This window comes from Fukomys damarensis, unplaced genomic scaffold (assembly GCF_012274545.1).
Source record: "Fukomys damarensis isolate Sample0158 unplaced genomic scaffold, DMR_v1.0_HiC HiC_scaffold_19, whole genome shotgun sequence".
NCBI classification, from domain to species: domain Eukaryota; kingdom Metazoa; phylum Chordata; class Mammalia; order Rodentia; family Bathyergidae; genus Fukomys; species Fukomys damarensis.
Window position 1 is genome coordinate 29,514,408 of NW_022900931.1, and position 23,570 is coordinate 29,537,977.

Genomic DNA, 23,570 nt, shown 5'->3' on the forward strand with positions numbered 1-23,570 from the left:
AGCCCGCAGGCTCCAGCAGCTGAGGGGAGGGCTGGCGTGGGCGGAGCAGGGTTCCTGGGGCGTCGGAGCCGCAGCCACTGCTCCCAGCTGGTGCGGTGGTGCACGTTGGGGCCACCTGGAGAGGTCTTGTTTGTCCCACTAGCAGAAAGGGTGATGAGTCGGCACGGTGCATGGCCACTGGCGTGAGATCACCCAGCTGACGCTACTGCGGGGTGGTCTGAAACGCCGCCTCCGGTGTCCTGCGTGGGAGCCGCCTGGATAGACTGACTTCAGCGCGGTCTCGGATTTGGTGGGTCTGAGCCGAACCCCTGGCCCTGCTGTGCTTGGAGGCGAGGCTGCAGGGCTCCAGGTGCCTGCTCCTCTGTCGGCACGCCACCCGTCCATCCCTCCTGACTGCTTCGCGGTGATCGGTGATCGTTCTAACAATCTGAAGCAGAAACCTTAGAAGAGGAAATCGCGAAAACTTCTACGTAGACAGCCGTGTTAGCACCACAGAGTTTTAAGAGATTCACGTGAAAATTAAGCGTGGTATGTAAGTTTGAAATCCTGGAAAATGGACCATGGAAAAAAAACCTGGTTAATTTCTTGACTCCGTTAAGAAATGCTGGCTAGCCATCTGAAAAGGGGCTTACGAAGTTTTTGGTATCATGGGGAAGTGTTTTAATATATGAAGCAAACAAATCCTAAAATACAGTTTTAACTTTGTACAAAAATATGTAGAGGCAGATAATGAAATATAAAATGTGCAAGGATTTACTTTCCAATTTTATGTATTCAACCGTTCGTTCTCTAAGGAGCATGTATGGTTTCTCCACCCGGTCACATGCAGGATGTTCTTTCATTTACAGTGGAATCACATCCCAGTAAGCCCACCATAAGTTGAAAAGATGCCAAATAAAAAAGCATTTAGGGGCTGGGAGTACGGTAGTGGTGGGATGCTTGCTTAGCACATTTGAAGCACTTGGGTTCAATCCCTAGCACCGCAAAAAGAAAGAAGCAGCACTCAGGAGGCTGACAGGACAGCCGAGAATTCAAGACCACGGGGCTACCCACTGAATTTAAGGCCCTCTTGGATTATAGTAAAGTGAGACCCTGTCCCTAAAATTAAAGAAGGCACTTACTACACCTCAGCTGCCAAACAGCGCAGTGTACAGCAGAGCCCTGGCGGTTTACCCTCATCATCTTGTGGCTTCTTGGGCACTGCTCCCTGCTGCTGCCCAGAATTTTAAGCATCATACATATAACCCTAGGCCTGGAAAAGACCAAAATTCGAAACACAGGAGTATAGCTTTTCCTGAAAGCACACGGCTTTCATAGAACTCCCAAGTGCAACTCCACTAGCAAGTCCTGTCAGTGAAGTGTCCAGAGCACACATCTCCATCCTGCTGTCGTCACCACAGGATATCAGGCTGTTATTTCTCAGCTGAAGTCCTGACAAAGCCTATGTGATTCTGCTTCCTCTATTGCTCCACTCCCAATCTACTCGTCTGCTGGTGAACTGAAAACACAAAGTGGAGCCACATGTGGTAGCCCACTATAATCCCAGCGCCCTGGGAGGCTGAGGCAGGGGAAGCGTTAAGTCTGGCCCAGCCTGGGTCATTTAGCAAGACCCAGTTCCAAAATAAAAAGTAAAAGGGCTGTAGATGAAGCTCAGTGTGAAGGCCCTAGGTTCCATCCTCAATGCTGCGGGCGGGGGTGCGGTGCTGAGACTTCTGTCTTCCTTTTTCTCTCGTTGCTGAGACAGAATACCTGACACCCAAAATTAAAGAAGGAAAGATTTATTTAGCTCTCAGTTTGTAGAGGTTTCAGTCCATAGGCAGCTGGCTCCCAGGCAGAGTGTACATGGTAGAGCAGCATCAGAGAAGAAACAGTTCATGGCTCCCACAGGGTAGCAAAAACAACAGGGGAAGTCTTTCTGCTCCTTTTATCTTATTCAGACTACACAGGGCAGGTAGCACTCACAGTCTTGATCCTAGTGCCCTCAGACCAAGCACTACACCATGAACCAGTCACACACTCTAGATCCAGTCATCTCTGAAGAAGCCACCTGTGACTGCATGAGACTTTGCGGGGGACACACCATAATAACTTCCTATGTGGCTATAGCTGTCCCAGAATGCGGGCTCAACAAGCCTCCTGCCACAGCCTCCCAAGGATCTAGACCTATGGGCAAGCACCATGATGCCTGGCCTCAATAATTTTTTAAAAGTTAATTTTTGGGGGCTGGGGATTTAGCTCAGCAGTTTGGTGGCCTGCCTTGCAAGCACAAGGAACCAAGTTCAATCCCAGGTACCAAAAAAAAAAAAAATAATAATTTTTGGTACATTTAAGGTATACAATGACATTCATCATTGGAAATTTGTACCTTTACATAATCCATCTTGGTTATTTTTTTCCCCATTCCCCTGCTCTCCAACCCCTCCACTCCTCCCTATCTATGAAGACTTCGTTTCCATTTTTCACTTTCTCATATTAATTCTACTTTTTTCTTTTCCCCTACCCCCTCCACTTCACCTTCCCCTTTGCCCATTTTTCCCTATTTCACATTATCTATTATATGTTTTAGTCCTTACATTTTGTTTCTCACACCAGAGATACTCAGTATTTACGTGTGTCCTATTTATTTCACTTGAGTATCACCTCAGTGTGCAGCCATTTAATTATAACTGTCTCTAGTTTCTCACTCTTTATGGCTGAGAAGTACTCCATTTTATTAAAAAAACACTTTTTTTAAATCCAGTCTCCCATTGATGGGCACTTGGGCTGCTTCCAAGTGTTAGCTATAATTTGTGTAGCTATGAACATGGGTACATATATAGCACTGTGGTATGATTCTTTTAATTATTTGAAGAAGATACCTAGCAGGAGAATAGCTGGGTCAAATGGGGCTTCCAAACCTAGTACTTTGAGATCTCCATACTGATTTCCACAGTGGTTGCACCAGTCTAAACTCCAACCAGCGGTGGAGCAGTGTTCCTCTCTCTCCACAGTTCTGACAACATTTGTTATTTGGGTTTTTTTTTCCCTCATTGAGTTTATTGGTACATTTTAGGTGTACAGTACAGTTACATTCATCATTGGGATCCTGAACCTTTACACGAAAGGTCTTGGTTCTCATTTTTTCCCCTTGTCCCTGCCCTCCCTTCTCCTCTCCTCCCCTTCCCCTTCATTTCCATTTTTTTTCATTCTCTCGTATTTTTTTCTTTTCCCTTATTAGCTTTCCCCTACAACATTTGTTATTTGTTGATTTCATGACAGCAGCCATTTTTTTCTGGGTGAGGTGGAATCTCAGCATTGTTTTCATCTGCATCTCTCGAATGCCCAGAATGTTGAAAAAATTTTCATATGTTTATTTGCTGCTCCTACTTCTTTGAGAAATGTCTGTTCACTTCAGATGTCCATTTTTAGATTGGGTTTTTAAATTTGGAAGGTCTGGTTTTTTAAAGTTTTCTTTTCTTTTTTTTTTTGGTATTGGGGATCGAACTTGGATCCTTGCACTTGTGAAGCAGGCAGCGGAACCACTGAGCGAATTACCCAGCCCTTAAAGTTCTTTATATATTCTGGATAATAGACCTTTGCCTGAGGAACAGCTGGTGAAAAGTTTTTCCCACATTGTGGGTTGTCTCTTCACACTGTTGGTGGTTTCTCTTGCTATGTGGAAGCCTTTTAAAGAAGACATTCCACTTTTTGATGGTGCTAGTTCACAGACAAACTACACCAATGTCTTCAAGACTTCTACCTAACCTTTCTTCCGGCCGGTTTAGTGTTTCTGTTTTATTATTTAGATCTTTAATCCATTTCAATTTTAGTTTAGTGCATGGTGAGAGATACAGGTCTAGTTGTAATCTTTGACAAGTTGAAAACCAGTTTTTCCAGCACCATTTATTAAATAGCCTATCTTTTCTCCAGTGAGGGTGTTTGGCTCATTTGTTGAAGATGAGGTGGCTCAGTGTGTGTGGAGTTGTTTCTGCATCTTCTAAGCTGTTCAATTGGTCCTCGGGTCTGTTTCTTTGCCAGTGCCATGCTGTTTTTATCACAGTAGCTTTGTAGTATAGTTTCAAGTTGGGGATTGTGATACCCCTTACTTCCTCTTTATTGCCTAGAATTGCTTTTGCTAGTCTAGGTCTCTTCATGTTCTAAATGAATTTTTGGATTGTTTTCTCAAGGTATGTGAGGTATACAGCTGGAATTTTAATTGGGATTGTACTGAATCTATATGGCAGTTTTAGAAGTATGGCTATTTTCACTATGTTGATTCTTCCTACTCAGGAGCAAGGGATGTCTTTCCACTTTCTGATATCATCTTTGATCTCTTTTCAGAGTGCTACATTTTTCAGAGTGGAGGTCTTTTTCTTTCACTACATATAATCCTAGGTATTTCATTTTTTGGATGCTATTGTGAAAGGAAATGATTGCTCCATTTCTCTCAGTGAGTCTGTTGTTTGTGTACAGAAAAGTATTGATTTTTTTTGTGTGTGCTGACCTTATATTCATATTTTACTGAATTTGATTAAATCTAGAAGACTTTTGGTGGAGTTCTTGGGGTCTTCTATATAGAGTATCAAATCATCTGTAAATGATGACAATTTGACTTCATTTCCTATCTTTATTCCTTTTATTTCTCTTATCTAATTGCTGTGGCTGTTTCCAAAACTATATTGAACAGGAGTGGTAATAGTGGACATCCTTCTCTTGTTCCTGATTTTAGCTTAAAGGTTTTCAGTTTTTGACCATGTAGTATGATGTTGGCTGGTTTTTCATAGATGGCATTTATCAGATTGAGGTAGAGACCATCTATTCCAATTTTTGGAGGTTTTTTTATCATAAATGCATATTGGATTTTGTCAAATGCTTTTTCTGCATCTATTGAGATGATCACATGGTTTTTATCCTTTGCTCTACTAATATAGTATATTACATTTATTGATTTTTGAATGTTGAACCATCCCTGCATCCCTTGGATGAATCCCACTTGGTCAGGGTGTATGATCTTCTGCATTCTATTTGCCAGTATCTTATTAAGGATTTTTATGTCTATGTTCATTAGTAAGATTGGCCTACAGTTCTCTTTTTCTGTTGGGCCTTTTTCTACTTTTGGGAACAAGGTGATGCTTGCTTCCAGGAATGAATTTGGGAGTATTGCTTCCCTTTCAATTTCAATGAAGACTTTAAACAGAAGTGGCAATAGTTCTTCTCTAAATGTCTTGTAGAATTCAACAGTGAAGCCATCAGGACCTGGGCTTTTCCTTGTTGGTAAATTTTTAATTATATTTTCAATTTCATTGATTGATATTGGGTTTAGAATTTTTAGGTCATCTTTGTCCAACTTTAGTAATTCATACATTATTTAGGAATCCGTCCATTTCTTGTTTTCCATCTTATTGGCATATAGGTTCTTGAAGTAGGTATTGATACTCTGGATTTCTGCTGGGTCCATTGTAATTTCACCCTTTTCATTCCTATTTTCATGGATTTGGGATTTTTCCTTTTTTTAATAAGGTTGGCTAAGGGTTTGTCAATTTTGTTTATTCTTTTGAAGAAGCAACTCTTTGCTTTATTGATTTTGTATTCTCTTAGTTTCCACTGCATTGATTTCTGCTCTGATCTTTATAATTTCCTCCTTTATATGAGCTTTGGGTTTTCCTGGTCTTCATTTTCTAGAAGCTTGACGTTCAACATCAGATTAATTTGCACTCATTCTGTTTTCCTAACATGTGTATTCACTGTTATGAATTTCCCTCATAAGACTGCTTTGTGTCCCATAAATTTGTATATGTTGTATTGACATTGTCACTTAATTGTAGAAACTGCTGATTTCTTCAATTTCCTCTGTAACCCATCAGTTATTCAGAAGTGTGTTGTTCAATTTCCATGTGTTTGTCAAATTCTTGCAGTTTCTTTTGCTGTTGATCTCCAATTTCATCACACTATGGTGTGGCAATATATAGGGGATAACTTCAATTCCTTTGCACTTAAATGTGTTTTATTAGCTGGAATGTGGTCTATTTTGGAGAATGACCTGTGTACAGCTGAGAACGTGTATTCTGATTCTGGGGTAGAACACTCTGTAAACATCTGTTAAGTTCATCTGTTCGAGTTTGATTTGAGTTCTAGTATTACCTTTGTCTAGTTGATCTATCTGTAACAGTGGGGTATTGAGGTCCCACACTACTATTGTATTAGTGCTTATTTGATTTCTCATGTCTCTTAGTATTTGTTTTTATAGTTGGGTGCACTAGTGTTTGGTGCATACATATTAAGGACTGTCATTTTTTCCTCTTGGATTGTTCCTTTAGTAGGATGTAGTGGCCTTGTCTCTTAATCAGGGTTGGTTTGAAATCCACTTGATCTGCAGAGGATAGGTACCCCTACTTTTGGGGGGGGGTTCTTGTTGTATGGAGTATTGTTTTCCACCCTTTAACTTTCAGTCTGAGTTTATTTTTGAATTGAGTGTTTCTTGTATGCAGCATATTGTTGGACATTGCTTCTTGACCCATCCTGCTAGTCTATATCTTTTGATTGGTGAATTGAGACCATTAACATTGATGGTTATAAATGATTTGTATTAACATCCTCATCATGACATTTTTTGTTGCATTTAATTTCTTGTGCCTGATGGGTTCATTCCACTGGGCTTCCTGGGGTTGTGATCTTCATTGTCTTTTCTTAGGATATTGTTTAAAATTTTCTGGAGTGTTGGTTTGGTATTTATGAAGTTCCTCAGGTGCTCCTTGTCATGAAAGTATCTTTTTTCTGCATCAATTTTGAAAGATAGTTTTGCAGGGTACATCAATCTGGGTTGGAGGTTGTTTTCCTTTAGGGCCTGAAATATTTCACTCCACGTTCTTAAGAAATCCGCTGTGATTCTAATTGGCTTTCCTTTGTATGTGATTTGCTTGTAGAATTTTGTTCTTGTTGGGTTTCTGAAACCTTATTATATGCCTATGTGTAGTTTTCTTTGGTACCAGGAATTGAACTCAGGCCCTTGCACTTGCAAGGCAGGCGCTGGAACCACTGAACGACTGAGCTAAATCCCCAGCCCTATGTGTAGTTTTTTTTAATTTTTTTATTTTTTATTTTTTATCATGGCTAGCTGGAGTCCTATATGCCTCATTTATCTGTACGTCAAGTTCTTTTCCCCTACTTGGTAAGTTTTCTGCCATTACTTCTGTGAAGACTTTTTTTTACATATCTGCATTCGTTTCATTAACTCCAGTCTTTGCATTGTCTAGAAGCTGCTGGATTGATTTCTCATGGTCCCTATTTTTAAGAAGTCTTTTTCTTGGCACTAATTGCAGTCCTACTTCTATATCTGAAATTCTATCCTTGCATTGGCTCATTCTGCTGTGTACTCTCAATGATTGAGTTTTTAATCTCCTGGAGATCTGTTTTCATCTGTTTTATGGATTCCATTTATTTTCTATGTTGGGATTCCATCATATTCCTCAGCTCCTTTTTTTAAGTGTCCACTATCATGTCTTGTACTATGGGCATAATTTCTGCCATTATCTGAGAAATTTGATTTTATTTTTTCCAGGTCCTTTTTCATTGCCAGTGCAGGGATTCCAGTTGGTTATCAGATTATTCTATCTCACTGCACCTTGGGGTTGCCTTAGGTGATCTGGAAGTCTGGTTTTGAGACTTATTTACGTGTCTTCTCATTTCAACAGATGCAGCCTGCTGTGCCTTTGTTGAGGTGATTCTTTGCTCACCCAGTGGTCTTCAATTCTCAGCAAGCCACTGAGCAGCTTTTTCTCTGTTGCTTACCAGTGCACTAATTCTTGGGTTCAGAATGGTGGCTTTCTGGATCCCTGAGCGGCCCTGTTGTCTGGGTGCACTTCTGGCTGGGGCTTGTGTACACTTGGGATGATATATAGATGTGCCTCTTGCTGTGCCCCTATGTAGCTCTTGTCTGGGAGTGAACTCAATAATTTTAAGTGTAAAGGGTCTTGAAACTAAAGCATTTGAATGTCTTGATGAATCCTGGATATACATTAATGGCGAAGGAAACCAACAGCCACTGAGATGTATAGCAGTGCAAGGGAAGCAGGCAATACTACACACATTTCCCAATTTTTCTTTTAGAAAACCACGGATAACTTGATTTCTGGAAACCCATGTAATGTCTCCTCTTCTGATTGCATGAATAGTTTCTAAATGGTAGAGAACGAACACTGGATTTTTAAAAAGTGGGAATTTAAATGAAATAAAATATGTCACATGCTTAGAAGAGTTGAGCAGTCAAGAATAGTTTAAAATTAGGTATGATTATTCATTCAAAATTTGCCATGTACTTACTGTGAGATATTGGATAATTTAACTTCTTCAAAACAATTTCACATATAGAAAACAAATAATATATGTGGTGTTCCTCTCTGCATATTATAACCATTTGTGGAAATGTGGTGGGAAAAAAACTTTCTTTTATGGTACTGGGGATTGAATCCAGGCCTCAAGCATGTTAGGGAAGCTCTCTACTAATGAGCTACACTCTCAGTTCTTTATTTTTTGAGAGTCTTGTTAAATTGCCCAGGTGGGTCTTGAGTTTGCAATCCAGCTGCCTCAGGGTTCTCGGTAACCAAGACTAAAAGTGTATCAGTATGCCTGATTAAGATCAAAACCTTAAAATAAGTAGGTGAACGGAAACAAACATTAGCATTTAATGTGTATAAATGTTACAGCGGTTACTGATTTTATTTTAGATATCCTTACATTTTCCCATGAACTTGCTTTGTGCTGATTGTTTTTTTAATCTCTTAGTAATTCTTGACTAGTATAGTGGCACACACCTCTAGTCCTAGAATTGTGGAAGGCTGAGGCAAGAGGATCACAAGTCTGAGCCTCGCCCAGGCAATTTAGTGAGACCCTGTTTCAAAATTAAAAATAAAACGGACGGGGAGGTAGCTTAGTTTGAAGGTCCTACACATATAAAAGCCTCCACTTTGTAATGAAATGTTTATTTTGTCTTCCTATTATAGACTGGACTGAATGTTTGTCCCCACCACATTCATATGCTGAAATCCAACCAAGCCCCAATGTGCTAGAGCTAAGAAGCAAGGCCTCTGTGAAGTAATCAGGCTATCAGAATGGAGTTCTCCAGAATGGGGTCGGTAACCTCATGAAAGTGACCTTTGCAAGCACAATGCCTTGAGTCTTCCACAATTCAGTAGTTTGCTGCTTATAAGGGAGCCCCACAGCTCAACTGTGACAGCATCCTCATGTCAGACCTCCAGACTAGAATGTAAGGAAGAACTTCTTGCTGTTTATAAGCCACCCTACAGTGGCTCCAATGAAGCCAGTTCCCAAGGCTTTCACACTATATTTAGGTATTTCTTCCAGGTTATATTTGGACAGTGTCATTCAGGTACATAGGCAAAACTATAATTTGACAAACTTTTGTTTGTAAAAATGTATATATGTTCAGGTATGTATGTACTGTATTGAGCATTGAAGCCAGGGCCTTCGTACTGACCTATTCTCAGCCCTTTAAACTTTTTTAAAATTCTGAGACAAGGTCTTACACAGTCACTAAGTTGCTTAGGCTGGGTTGGAACTTGTGATCCTCCTCGGTCTCCCAGAGTCTGATGATTGTTAAAACTGGAAGTTACAGAAGTATAAAAATTTTAAAAACACCATATAAAATTTCCCTTCGTCAACTCAATTCTTAACAGCTTCATGACTAAAAATCTTATTTTCCACCAATGAGTGAATTTTACATGAAAAACAAAATAAAAACACTACAACTTACCAATATATTGTAGTTTAATTGAAATATGACAACATAGTTCACTGAAAAAGTATCTTAGTATAAACATCATTTATACATAAAACCAAATATGTTGATAGTCAAGTTCTAAAATTCTTGGTTTATCTAAAACACTAAGATGCAACCTCAATAGTAATTACTTCACATTTTCCAGTCTCTTGATCTGTGCACGTCACATGTAAAGATCCATCCCTAAACAAATGAAAAATAAGTAACAGCTTTGTACAAACATTAAGTCATCATGAAGTCACTTTAGGACACTAAATAAGCAAGAACAGATTTCAATTTTTGAAAGAAAAATATTAAGATAATGAATAAACATAATTTCAGTGTCCTTAAATTTAATATATATTTCTTTAGGACATTCTTAGAACTGTCCTCCTATAGCACTGAGACAATAGTTTATTGTTTGACAACCCAAGGTGACAAACATCTTAACACTTTAGATACAAGCTCAAGATAAATCATACCATTTTCAAGCTCAGTCAAAATGGGCTAAACCAATTTTGATGAACTTAATATTCTTGCTAAGTTGTCCCTAATATTAATTTGGAAAGGATTTACTTAAAATATCCAGGGGTATGCATAGCCTGTAAGAGAAATGGTAATAGCTGAACTTATTTATTTCCTAAAGAGTTTTTCTGCAGCCATAATGATATAGTCTAGGTTGGGCATGGTGGTGGACACCTGTAATCTCAGTAGCTGGGAGGCTGAGGCAGGAGGATTGCCATGAGTTCAGTCCAGCCTGAGCTACACAGTGAATTCAAGGCCAGCATGAACTACATAGTGAGATCCTGTCTCAAGAAAAACACAAAAAACAAAAACAAAAACAAAAAAACCTGACCAAACAAAAAGAAATATCCTTTCACATGACAGAGTATCAACGATATAAACCATAGAAAATTATATTGAAAATTGATTAAAAATTACATCTCAAATGACATGGACCAGGGGTTTAGGTTGATTATATACAAAATAAAAGAGTTCATAAAATAGTCATAATGTAAATGATGAAATACACCCTTCCTCATAAAAATTAAGTTTTCAGGGTGAAAAAATGTGAGTCACTGATAAAATCTTTGTTAGTTTTTTAATAAGTAATTTGTTTAGAATGAAAATGTCTAAATAATAAGCTCAAAAAGGAAACAAGTTTCAAAGTAAATTTCTTAGTATTAAAAGCATATTCATTTTTGGTACCTTTTCATAGTGAGAACAGCTAATATATCACGTAATCCATTTTCTTTTTTATCTAAATCCTGGAGTACAACCTGTTTATGCAAAAACAATATGAAAATGATTCAGTACTTTGACTAATGATCTGAGGCATCAATTATTGTGAAGGTCCTGCACCTAAACAGATTTCAAAGAACAGGAGTTAGGCTTGTCAAGTAGAAATGTTTCCTCCAGATGAAGCACATGTAAGAAAACTAATATATATGTCTTTCATGTCATGTCCCAGATTAAAGTAATTATTTATTTATTATTAGGAAGTATCTCAGAAAATAAAGACCATTTTTCTTTTTGGTGATTGCACCATTATCACTAACATGTAAATCATACTTTGGCAAAGAAAGGTATACCAACAAACCAAATTTGGAGTTTGTCAGTGACTTTACATGTTGCCCTGATCAAGGCTGATGACTGCCAGCAAGGCCCTCCTTGTTTTACTCATTGTAAATGAGGTTAAAGGAGACAGGAACACGGAGTCTTCAATTCAGTATTATCTCACTAACTCTCCTCCTTCTGGTACCTTTAAGTAAGGATATAGTGGCTGCAGCTGCAGTCAGTCAGACAGGGGAGAAAGGCAATAAATGAGTTGAGAGAGCAACTGTGCAGATGCTGCTGCATGCCCTCTGAGTATAGCAAGTGTGTGTACGTATACCACCAAGTTACCTGGGGGGACTCTGAGCACTGGACTGACTGATTCCAAGTTGGGAAGTCTGAGATGTAAGCCCACACATGCAGTGTACATGTAGGTATCTTTTCATTTTGTTTTTGTTGGAATCAGAAAGTAAATCACACACTACCCTCACACATACTCGTGTTCCAATCTCTTTAACATAAGACATTATAAACTAAATATTGTTCTGGGCTGGGTGTGGTAGAACACGCCTGTAATCCCAGCATGTGGGAGGCTGAAGCAAGAGGATCACTGTGAATTTGAGACCAGCCTAGCTACATAGTGAGTTCCAGGTCAGTCTCAACTATGTATTAAGACCCTATCTTAAAAAAACAAAACAATAAATAAATATTGTTTTTGTTTTTTGGTACCGGGGATCGAACTCAGGTCCTTGTGCTTGCAAGGCAGGCAGCAGAACCACTGAGCTAAATCCCCAGCCCTGTAAATAAATATTGTTCTGCACTCCCATGTGCTAGTTCTAACGCAACTGTATTTCCTGGACATGTGTCCAAGTAGCTGCTAGGCTCCGCTTCACTACTGTCAAAAGAGTGCTATTTTGAGAAAGTAATCTTAATCAGAGGCAAAGTGATCCAATGGGAAGAGCACAGGTCAGGTGTAAAACCAGGTGGAAATAACAAATATAACAGGGTATCCACGATCATAAGACAGTTTTTAATTTTTTCCCCCTTTGTGATGTTGAAGATGGAATGTAAATCCTAAAGCATGGCAGGTAAGTGCTCTATAGCTGAGCCACACCTCCAGCCCTGACAAGCCAGTTTCTTAATCATCTGTAACAGGCACGTAATGTTTTACCTACCTGGCAGTTAGCAAGCAAAATGTCAGTTTCCCCTTCCTCTTATGTAATTAAGGTGGTCAAAGAGCATGAACAGAGAACTAGTATAAATATAAGTTGTATTTTTAAAAATTTCCCCAAAATTCTTTAAAATTAAAAAATCACATATTTCTTCCCTCTTTCAGCCAAGTAGAAGCAATTCATTCATAAAAATATTAGGTATTAGCTGGGAGTAGTGGCACATGGCTATGATCCTAGCACTCAGAGGCTGAGGCAGGAGGAGTGCAGGTACAAGCGCCCTACCAAGGCAACTTAGTGAGACTTGGTCTCAAAACAAAAATAAATAAATAAAGAGCTGGGGATGTAGCTCAGTGAGAAGGCCCTGAGTTCACTCTCTAGTCACATGTACACATTAGGCGTCCTATATACATTTTGTATTAAAGTGAGATATTACACTGAATCTAATTGAGAAAGAAAAGCTATACAAGTTGCATGTGACTAAGTCATAGTCTAATTTTATGTATTCACCTGTGCAAACTTGGTTTCTTCTTTTGCAGAGTTTTCCCCCTCAGATTCGTAAAGCTCAAGACACACGGAAGATATACTGCCAGGGGCTTGTAAAGTGTGTTGTCTTCGCGCTGGCAAAGGAGTCCCTGATGGAAATAGTACTGTGAACATGCTGGCTCCTGATTCGTCCACTCCCTGCAGTCAGGGAGAGAAGATGAATGTCCTTTGATATTTATCTTTACAACAACAAAAAACTATCACACAGGAAATATATACCACATCTTGTTAAGCTGGAAATTAGGCAAAGGGAAGAAAATAAATAATACTTAATTCTACCCCTACTTTATTTAAAATTATACTGAAACACACCTTTATCTATATTAGAAGTTTATTATTTCATCTGCCTAAAAAATTAACACATTATAGAAATATTAACTAAAAGACTTTAAGAAACTCACTAAAATAAAATTATAAGACTAAATTTTTGAAGCAAAACTTTTATTAGTACATTTTAGATATACATAATATTCATCATAAGGAATTTGTACATGATACATTTTGTATAAGCCTAAATTATTATTATTATTTTTTAGTACTAGGGATAGAACTCAGGACCTTGTGCTACCAAGGCAGGCAGCGGAACCACCGCTGTATAAGTCCCCAGCCCTGTATAAGTCTAAATTTAAAATCTTTACCAACATACAAAGTTTTATTGTAAATTCATTGTGGCAATTAATTTGTACCATTTTAATGGAAACATATAGAAAAGCTAAACATACCTTAACTAAAATATCTCTAGCTGAACACTCTACCATAAGAGAATCCTCCACTAATTCATTTTCTTTTCCAATAAGAATTCCTGCTTCAATGGCTGCACCAATTGGGATAACCTCATCAGGAGGGATAGAGTTGAGAAGCTCAACAGCTGGGAACAAATCTTTAATCAGCTGCTGTAGCTTTGGGATTCTTGAAGACCCTCCACAAAGGACAACCTAGAAAATGAGTATAATTTTCAGTTTTTATTTCTAGAAGATTCTCAAAATCAAATGTTAACAGGCTGAGCAATCTTCATTCTATGTTAAATGGTAAAATACAAAGACCTCCATATTTTAACATATTATACAAATATACATATTTAACATGTCATACATATATCTATTTAACATTCTTTACTTGTAACAGAATTTAAAATGAGAAAAATCTACAGTATCAAATACAGTATAAAGCTGGGTGCAGTGGTGCAAATTTGTAATTCCACCATTCTCGAGGCTGAGGCCGGGGACTGTGCTCAAGCCAGCATGGACTACAGAGCAAGTCTGAGGCCAGCTTTGAATCTTTTGAACCCAGTCTCAAAAAACCAATGACAAACCAAAAACAGTACAGCAATATTTTTGGCTCATGAAAATTAAATTGTGTATATAATATATAGCTTAACCACAAATAGTTATTTGAATAGGAAATATTTTGTATTGTTTCAATCTCTTCTATGTTTAAATCCCACATCATTTTTATAAAAAAATACTATCGATCCATATGAAAATTTTGCCATAAATTTTTGCCTTTTACCATACAAAAATAAGTATCTTGAGGACAAAGATGTAGTATTACAAAGCTACATTTTTAAGCTAAATTCCAATTCTAGCTTGTTGCCTACACACTGATCTTACAATTGTAAGCTAATTATTTTGCCTTTCTTAGTTTCCTCATCCGAAAGTGCAAATCACAGTGCTCTGCACCAAGTACCTCTTGGGGTGCTTTTGTGAGGATTAATGGTTTAATGCATGTAAAATTGCAGAAGCCGCTGCAAGATGTTAGTCAAATCCCTGGCATTTAAGCACTCCTGGAGGACATGGCCCCATCATTAGCACAGGTGCATGGCAGGCCTCCTTATGTAATCATAAATCAACCATTCATGTGCAGTATGGTCATGCAAGGACGCACAGCTGTTTTTCAGTATGCCTCAGTATTTGATAATGGACACTTATCAGTTCTATGCAAAAAAAGGGCTTTACTGCTGTTTTTTGCCAATGTTTGCCCCATATGCTTTCTTCTCTTTGGGATCTCTTCTGGAAAAACACCTCTCCAGCCCCCTCCTTCCCAACACATGGTGTAGTGGGCAGGATAACTTGGTGGAATAACATGGGTAATTCCCCAGCTTATGAAAAAACAGTGCCTGGTGGCAAGAAAAAGCCTCAGGGAGATGCTGGCATGGGCCACTTGGCCTCACTTTGGTTGCCCATAGCAACCTCTTTGGCAGCATTAAGAAGCCCCTGAGGACTGAAAAATAGTCTGCATGACACCAAGAGACATACTGAGGACTTTAGAAGTGTTGGGTGAACAAATTCCTTACACCTACTGTGACTTGGCAGGGTGAATGGTTTAACTATTTTTACTCTTCTGCCTTGTGGGACAAAAGACAAAAATAGAGAAAATTCCGGAGCAAGGACTGGCTGCCACAAATCATGCTGTGGAACACAAGATGCATCTCCTTCTCCCCAAGCGTAAGTCCTCATCCCTGGAAGTCCCCTAGTGGGGTTAAGTGACACGTTTACCACTATACTGGTGTGCTCAAAGAGGAAAACGCTTGAGAGCAGTGTCTTGATCTGGCAGTGGAGCAAGCAAGAACTGGTAGAGAGGGCAAAAAGGACAAAAGTGGGTGGAGCTAAGACTCCAAAAGCCAAGACAGCAGGAGAGGAGAAAGTGCTGGGATCTGTGGGAGCAATGATGGGAGCAGCGAACAAGCTTCAAAGGCCAGGAGTCTTTAATCAATGCTAAGTCCAGCACAACAAGCAAGTCCTGGAGCCAGGAGGCTCTAGGTGATGATGGTAAGTATGGTGAAACAATAAAGAATGCAACGGCACAACTGGATGATGAGATAAAGCACTATGGTAAGGTAAAACCATGAGAATCCAGCTGCATAAGCAAGTGACTTCTGGCCAAAGGGGACCAACCCTCAGAGACAAATATTTGGTTCACTGACGGTAACATGGGATGTGTATGTGAAGCAGTATCAGCTGCCTGGGGGTCATGAGGAAATAGGGCAGACTGTTTTGAAACTAGAATAGCCAGGGGTGATAACGCTCTGCACAAAGTCCTACCAATTCACCAGTTTGGCTCATGAAGAAGCCAAACAGGACATGGTGAATGACTGTGAACCACAGGGAACTGAACAAAGTGACTATGTTGCATACAATGGTACCCAATAGTGCAGACTTGATGGACTGTCTCACCCTGACAGCGGGTGGATACCATTTGTAGTGAAGTTGGTCAGTGCTTTCTTCTCCACCACTGTATGTCTTGATAGGATTAATATGCCTCCACCTGGGGGGGCAGGCCATGGACCTTTCAAGTATTGCCATGAGGCTATTTGCACAGCCCTACTTGGTGTCATGGCCTGGTGGCCCAGAACCTGGCCACCTGGTCCAATCCACACTCTGTGTCTTTGTTCCATTATACTGATAATGCTATGTTATTATTTTTTGGTACCGGGGATCAAACTTGGGACCTTGAGCTTGTAAGGCAGGCGGCAGAACCACTGGGCTAAATCCCCGGCCTGATAATGTGATAACCTCTGATTGCCTTACAATTTTGGATGCTGCTGCACATAATCTGAAGAAAGCTTTGCTGGCCTAGGGGTAGACTATCAACGAAGACAAGGTCCAAGGACACATCTGTCAAATTCTTGAATGTTAATCTGGGTGGGTAGGACAAGAGTAATCCCTGATGCAGTACCTGGTAAGATCCAGATATACCCCAGACAAGGGTCCATCAGTTACAAGTGTACAAAGGCTTGCTAGGTTGCTGGCAGACCTTCATACTGCACTTAGCTACCTTGTTGTGCCCATTATACCAGATGACCCAGAAGAAAACAACATAAGACTAGATAAAGGCAGGTGAAGCTGCTTTTCAGGACTCAAAAAGGGAGTTCATGCAAGTACAAGCCCTCTGAGTCATTGACCCTATCCTGCCTTTTATCCTGTGAACATGGATGAAGTTGGGTTCGGCTGGGGTTTATAACAAAAGCAAGAAAAATAGAAGCACCCTATTGGCTTTTGGTCATAGGTGTGAAAAGGAGCTGAAAGCAGGTATTTTCTAAATGAGAAATAGTTAATGGCAATGTATGCTGCTCTGCATGCTTATGAAGAAATCATGGGGTTCAGACAATGGAAGTAGAGAATAAATACCTAATAGAGGGCTAGGTCCTAGGATCCATGAGGAACAGGCACAGGAAACTATATAGAATGAGACTACAGGTTATTACACTTAGCCCCTATACAAAAGAGAAAGGTAGGTCACTGGCTGAGGCCTGGTGTTCTGATGGCTCTAGTCCAGGCATAACCCTGCAATGGATGGCAGTCGCTGTCCAGCCCTGTATGGGAACACTGGTTTGAATTACCAACTTGGATAGGGTATGGATCCTCATGGGGTGCTGAGTTATGGTAAGACTTGTGGGAGCGTGGCCAAACTAACACATGTGGTGTACCATGTGTCAAAGCTTAGGCCTCTCCTCTCACTAGGGAATGATTTAGCAGATACCTTGACAGGGGTAGCCAGCATTTAAGGGCCACCCTCAGCGGTGGCATCATGACTCCATAAGAAACTGGGATACGTAGGGACCCACACCATGCAAACTGTAGCACTGCAACGGTACCTGGCTGACTTACACAGAAAGAAGCGGGACAAAGGTGTGCGCTCAATGCACTCAGCTGGCCCTTTGCAGGAGGAAGATGCCTATGCAATTGGGTGCAATACCTCGAGCACTCCACCCCCTGCAGCAGGCAGAGTGCATTGGGCCCCTGACTCTCTCACAGGCACGCAGGTATGCTGATTGCTGTGGATACCACCATGGGTGTAGGCTTTGCTTACCTCGCGCCCTCTGCTGACCAGGCCCATGCCATGAATGCATTACAATGGTTGACTGCAGTGTATGGGATGCCACTAGGAATAGCATCTGACCGGGAAACCCATTTTACAGGGGCTCAGGTGAAACAATGAGCCAAAGACAATGACATCACCCGGCACTTTCATGTGCCCTACTGGCCACAAGCTGCTGCTGTAACCCAGAGGTACAACAGACTCCTGGAAAATAAGCTGGCCTATTTGGCTCCAAAGTTTATTGGGCAGGTGCAGGCCTTACCACAGGCTGTTTAACTGCTCCATGACCCGTCCTGGTGTATGGGTGACAGCCCACTGGATCGCCTCCTGAAAGCACAACCGACCTGTCTGTGAATTTGAGGCAGAGCAAGGTGCTAAGGTAGTGAAAGTGGCTTTGATCCTGCCCACACTGGAGCCTATGCAGCCAGGGACCCAGTAGCAACGGACTTGGGAGGGACCCACTGACCCCCGCAGGGGGAGGGACTGTGCCTTGCCATAGAGGTGCAACCCTGGATTTCAACATGGCCACTGAAGGCCTCAGTGTGCTCCCCACTCGATGCCAGGGCCACCATCCTAAAGGGAAATGACATTGTGGCTGCTTGGCTTATTCTCCTGGGAGTGATAAACAGGGCTCCAACTCCCTTGCCTCTGGTGGCAATGGGGACACTGGTCTGGTATTTTAAACTAGGAGCTAGAATGATCCCAGCCACCGTCCTATCACAGGACGAGCATGTGACCTGCATCCTCCCCAAAGGGAATCCTCTTCATGATGGTTTCTCTTTCTGCCCTATTCCTTCAACCAGGTTGAGTCAAGCCAAGTGTTATTTCTTGGGCACACACATTTGCTTGTGTGTACCAGCACTTACACTGTTGAATATGTGTGGAACTCATTATGGACACAGCTGAGGACATTCTGTGGAGAACTGCGCTGATGTCCCTGCTCAATAAGATGGACTGGCAACAACAGGACCTACTAGATCCCCTGGGATCAACAATGCCAGGCTGTTGAGGCACAGATTCAGAGGAGCACAACCACCCCACAAGGACTGGGACCTATGATGTATATAACAAATGCCAGGAGGTGGATGATGGGGAACCAAGTAATGTAGTTAGATGTCACCCCGTTGTGTACTGAATAGGACAATGCATCAGTGGGAAATTGCAGTGAGATGGATACTACTGAACTTGTGTAACATGTTACTTGGTGAATGACACAGATGCCTGGTGGGATGGCCAAAAGCTCACAGGCACAGTGCACACTGATTGGCCCAATGCGGACGCCTTAAAGGTCTGCGGCACTATGGGTTGGCTGCACCTCCCCACGCACTGGATAGGATGCTGCACCTATGGGTTTCCCTATATTAGGAGTACTATCAGGCTCACTCTGACGGGCACACTCGACAAATGGGACACTGTGTATCACAGATGGCACCAAGCAGAATGATGGCCTGGTGGTTCTATCCTACGGCAGTGCTGGTACCAGGGGCGGGACTACAGACCTAGCTCTCCAAGTTGAAGCTCAACACATGGCACAAGCCCTGGATATCATGCACCAATCCCTGATGTTGCTCATGGATGAAACATCCCACACAAAAAGAGCTGTTACAGAACAGCATGGCTCTTGATTGACTGACTGCAGTAAGGGGAAGCACCTCTGCCCTCCTACATTTAGAATGTTACATTTTTATTCCTGACCACCAGACACAAATACAAGAGGCCTGAAGAGAAATGGATACAGAATGTCCGTCGTCCAGGCCTTGCAACAAGACCCTTTAACCCAATGGTGGGAACCCCTGCGATCCACCTGGTGCTGGGTGGCTCTCCACAGCACTATGATGTGCTTGGTGGTTATGTATTGTTCCCAGTGTTTCTGCTGTGGACTCTGGGCACAAGGGGCAGCCCTGTGTGCCACTTGTAAGAAATGGCAACCTCTGGCATCTGAGGACACCTGGAGGACACGGCCCCATCATTAGTAACAGGCACATGACAGACCTCCTTATGGAACCATTTATCAACTATACACGTGCAATATGGTCATGCAAGGACACAGCTGTTGTTTTTCAGGATGCCTCAGTATATGATAATGGACACTATAAGTATCATGCAATAAAGAGCTCTATTGCTGCTTTTTGCCAATATCTGCCCCATGCACTTTCTTCTCTTTGGTAGTCTCACCTGGAAAAACACTCCTTCAGCCCCCTAACCCTGACAAAAGCCCAGTTATTCCCCCTATCCTGTAAGAGGATTACCCCTACCCACTGCCATGGCTTTGTAGGTAGGTTGTTATTTCCCTGCCCCACTTCAGGCCTTGCCGTGACATTGAATTGGAACACACTCATACACCACATCTAAGCAGACGAAGTAAAAGTTGCAGATGGTGGTACCTGCCTGTAATACCAGCATTCTGGGAGGCAGAGGAAGGAAGAGTGCTAGTGTCAGCCCAGCTGGGGCAAATTAGGACTTGGAGAGGCTGAGAATAGCAGTACAGCACAAAAATTCTGGGTTCAATCCTAGTATCACAAACAGACATATATACACACAAAGCAGCTTTCAACTGCTCTTCCCTCTGCCAAGAGAGCTGCCCATATCCCTCAAGCCTGAGTCTTAGAAGGAAAAGGGGGGAGGGGGAAGAAGAGCCACATAGCAGACCAGCTACCTTCAGCTGCTCATAGGCAACATGAGTGAGACAAAAACACCTGTTTCAGAAACCAGAAAGTCCTCATTCTCTTGACACAGAAAAATCAGTAAACTAAAGACACCATTTCACATTTTTAACCTCCTGTATATTAGGAATACCCGGAGAGGAAATCTTCAATTACATTCTTAATCCTAAAAAATTTTCTGGCCCAAATCAAGCACTTCAGAGTTGCACTGTTAGTGATAAATAAGTGCCCACAACCAGTTACTAAAAGGACCTGAGTACACACCACACTACACTATATACTTCCTCACTCCTCCTAACAGCCTCAGAGAGTAAGTTACTACGCACTTGTAAGCTAAGTATTAGAGCCCTCTTCTAAGAAAATTAAGGCTCAGGAATGAAGCGCCTGGGCTGGTTCAGAACCATCAGCACTGGGAGGCTCAGGGCTATGCTGAGTCTGTCTGGAAATTCATTCCCTTCATCCCTTCGCCTTACTACTCTTACTGTACACCTGCTTCAGTCCTTACCACCCTCCCTCTGACCTCAGGTACTTAGCATGCAAAGCCAGGTGAGTCTCAAAACAAAATGAAAGAACAGTAAGCACAAAGCCAAACCAACCAAACAAACTTACTGAACCAATTTACAAAATAACCAATTTGTCACACAGCACATATAAAAATGTTAAAAGATAAAAACTTTCAAAGTATAGAAAAGCTGAAAGAAAACACGTGCAATATTTATCACATATCTCAACAAAGCAGCTGAATCAAGCACAGTAATAGATCATTAGATTTAAACAAATAAATGAAACTTCTGTATTTTGAATACCTTCTTCCACAACAGTCCCCAAATTAAACAGAAGTACATGCCTCAAGATTATTACAGTAAATAGCAGTTAATATTCTGATTATATGAAGTAGTCACACAATTTTTAAAAAACTGCTATGATTTAAATGATACAATAGATGAAGATTATCGAATGGATACACACAAGGAGATATAAAATCAAACAAACATCTAAAAATAATTACTAACAAAATATGTGAAAATATATCTTTTAAAAAAATATTCAATTAGAAATTTATCTTTAAACAGCAACACTCAGTGTCAGCAAGGTTAAAGTAAAAATGTGTAATATATTAATTGCCTTTGGAACATGAAAAGGTAAAAAGTCATTAACTATTTATACTTTAAACCCAGTGATTTTACTGTAAGATTAATCCTAAATATGGTAGAAACTTGTGTCCAAAGACAAGAGAACAGTAAAATAAAAAACAGAAAAAAAAACCCAAACAGTAAAATAGTAAAAAGACCCACCCTAGTTAAGAGAACAAAATAGTTCTCTCATTGGTATCTTTCCTTTCCTAGAATATGAACAACCTATCTTAAAAAGTTTTTATAAGGACTATATAGTCATACGGGGAAAGGAATTGATTACAATATTAAGGAAAGAGTGATATTCAAAATTGTACATGTAAAATTCAAAGTTATTTTTTAAAAAGCTCACAATATTACAGCTAGCAAATAAATTTACACAAATTATTATGAAAAATTTTGGAATAAAGCACTGACATTTGATATTTTCTGAATTTTCTTATTGGAACACTCACTGCTTGAATAATGAGAATGAAAATAATATACATTTTAATTTTAAGTCTAATGGGTAGAAATAATTTTGTGGTAAAAGACAAACATTACACAATTTGAATACTTTTGAAAGTTTCAAAATTCTTACCTAAGCAACAGAAATGTGGTATGGTATACTGTAAGAACAGAGTTATGAATGATACTGGGCTAAATCCTGGCTCTATTACTTACTAACCATATGACCTGATAAAACAGATAAACAACAGCGTCGACCTTACAGTTTTTGTGTGTATTCAATAATACAAGCACTTAAAAAAAAATGCTTCATTCATATGAGGCATTCAAGTGTCTGTTTATCTCACAAATTAAAAAAATATATTAGAAAGGAATTATTCTGTTTTACTAGAAAACTGAGCACTTGTGTGTATGGAATTCAGTTCACCAGAGCCACTAATCAAAAGTCAATGACTTTTCCTTATGCAAGCCCTGAAAATACAAGCATAAAACTATTTTTTCCCATACCAAGAGCCATTTCCTAACTACCAAATCTGAAACTATTCCTAAATTAGGGAAATATAAAAGCATTACCTTGTTAATATCATCTGATGTAAATCCACTTTGATCTAAGAGACCTCGGATTGCGTCTACACATTTGTTAAAAAGTGAAGAACAGAGAAGTTCAAATCTTGCTCTGTACGTAACACATGCAAACAAACACCCGTACAAGCAGAAGAGAAAAACATAGAAAAAAGGCTTAGTATATCAAACCATTTTTTTCTTATAAAGATTAATGCCACAACTTAAAAGTGCTATTCTCTCAGTTACAGCGATCCATCAGAACTATTAAACAATGTGGTGCCATGGAGGAGGGGTGTCTTGAGTTATTCATCTCCCTATGTATGAAGAAATATTTAATATTAACAGGTGGAAAGCTGTCTTGCCCATGGTCTACATATAAGCTTTACAAAAAAACGAATACACATCCAATATAAGGCATTCCCAACAATGAAACAGACCCTAATCATTTCAAATTCTTTGCTATTTTTATATGTTAAAGATTTCAAAATTATTTCTAATTACTTTTCATTTAGCTTGAGCCTATACTGCACCTAAGTTTAGTCATTTAGCACTGCCCGAGAAGCTAGAACTGTGGCATATAATAACATTTTAAGAAGTTTATGTTCATGAAAAATATACGGAGCAATTTTAAAATCTGCTATTTATAGATATTAATAATACTTTTTGGCTAAAATATTCAAAAGGAAAATTTCCTTAATGAACAATTATAGGTACAGGCATGGTGGTACAATGCCTGTAATACCAACTAATCGGGAGACTGAGGCAGGACAATTGAAAGTTTGGGGTGAGCCAGAATAACTTAGTAAGACACTGTTTAAAATTTAAAAAAGATCTGGGGATACAGCTCAGTGGTACAGTGCCCCTAGTAGTGGGGGGCACTACTGATCCCCAGTACTGGGGAAAAGAGAGGAGAGGAGGGGAG

The 23,570-nt window shown here is 40.2% G+C and overlaps 1 protein-coding gene and 1 long non-coding RNA gene across 4 annotated transcripts in view; one reads left to right on the forward strand and one right to left on the reverse strand.

Annotated features, from left to right (window-relative positions):
• The first annotated feature begins 11 nt into the window (after positions 1 to 11).
• On the forward strand, positions 12 to 13,097 carry LOC109118611. Its single transcript, XR_002025971.2, has 3 exons — positions 12 to 528; positions 8,979 to 9,106; positions 13,017 to 13,097. It is a non-coding gene; the product is annotated as an uncharacterized LOC109118611 (long non-coding RNA).
• The window catches only part of Hspa14 (heat shock protein family A (Hsp70) member 14), a 37,811-nt gene continuing 24,013 nt past the window's right edge, over positions 9,773 to 23,570 (reverse strand). The window contains exons 8-12 of one of the 3 annotated variants that reach the window (XM_033765614.1): positions 22,658 to 22,760; positions 13,746 to 13,958; positions 12,988 to 13,161; positions 10,964 to 11,034; positions 9,776 to 9,958 (exon numbers count right to left, since the gene is read on the reverse strand). In XM_033765614.1, the coding sequence (XP_033621505.1) occupies positions 9,880 to 9,958; positions 10,964 to 11,034; positions 12,988 to 13,161; positions 13,746 to 13,958; positions 22,658 to 22,760 (640 nt within the window). In that variant the 3' untranslated portion in view covers positions 9,776 to 9,879. Of the gene's footprint in view, positions 9,959 to 10,963; positions 11,035 to 12,987; positions 13,162 to 13,745; positions 13,959 to 22,657; positions 22,761 to 23,570 lie in introns of all 3 variants that reach the window. The other 2 variants (XM_010641969.3, XM_033765613.1) reach the window with 2 other exon arrangements.